This window comes from Otolemur garnettii, unplaced genomic scaffold, assembly GCF_000181295.1.
Source record: "Otolemur garnettii isolate 467f Iridium unplaced genomic scaffold, OtoGar3 scaffold00066, whole genome shotgun sequence".
In the NCBI taxonomy this organism is placed as follows: Eukaryota; Metazoa; Chordata; class Mammalia; order Primates; family Galagidae; genus Otolemur; species Otolemur garnettii.
In genome coordinates this window covers 659,603-660,016 of record NW_003852461.1, presented here as the reverse complement: position 1 = coordinate 660,016, position 414 = coordinate 659,603, and the positions used below count along the sequence as shown (strand labels likewise).

At 62.3% G+C, this 414-nt stretch overlaps 1 protein-coding gene across 1 annotated transcript in view; it reads left to right on the top strand.

Annotated features, from left to right (window-relative positions):
- GLIS1 (GLIS family zinc finger 1) overlaps positions 1-414 on the top strand; it is a 224,727-nt gene that overhangs the window by 205,035 nt on the left and 19,278 nt on the right. The window contains exon 5 of the mRNA XM_003793104.1: positions 94-204. Coding sequence (XP_003793152.1) covers positions 94-204 — 111 coding nt within the window. The remainder of the gene's footprint in view (positions 1-93; positions 205-414) is intronic.

The window sequence follows — 414 nt, the reverse complement described above, 5'->3', positions numbered from 1 at the left end:
TTGCCCAGTCATCATCCCCACCAGGTCATTCAGAAGGACCTTGGCCCTGAGGGTGGCCCCTCGCTCACCCCACCTGTGCCTCTGATGTTACAGAAGCCGTATGCCTGCCAGGTCCCTGGCTGCTCCAAACGCTACACGGACCCCAGCTCCCTCCGCAAGCACGTAAAGGCCCATTCAGCCAAAGAGCAGCAGGTGCGTAAGAAGGTAAGACGGCCCTTCCGGCCTGGCTGGCCCCTGCAGGCACCCCAGCCTCCTAGCTGCCCGTCCAGAGTCAGGTCAGGTGCCCACACTCGCTCCATGTGTCCACACATCCACACCCTGCGAATGCCGCTGTCCACTTGTCTGTCTGTCCATCTGCCTCCCACCAGGTCCCTGCGTGTATCTGCAGACCCACACCCCTTCCTTCCTCACCCC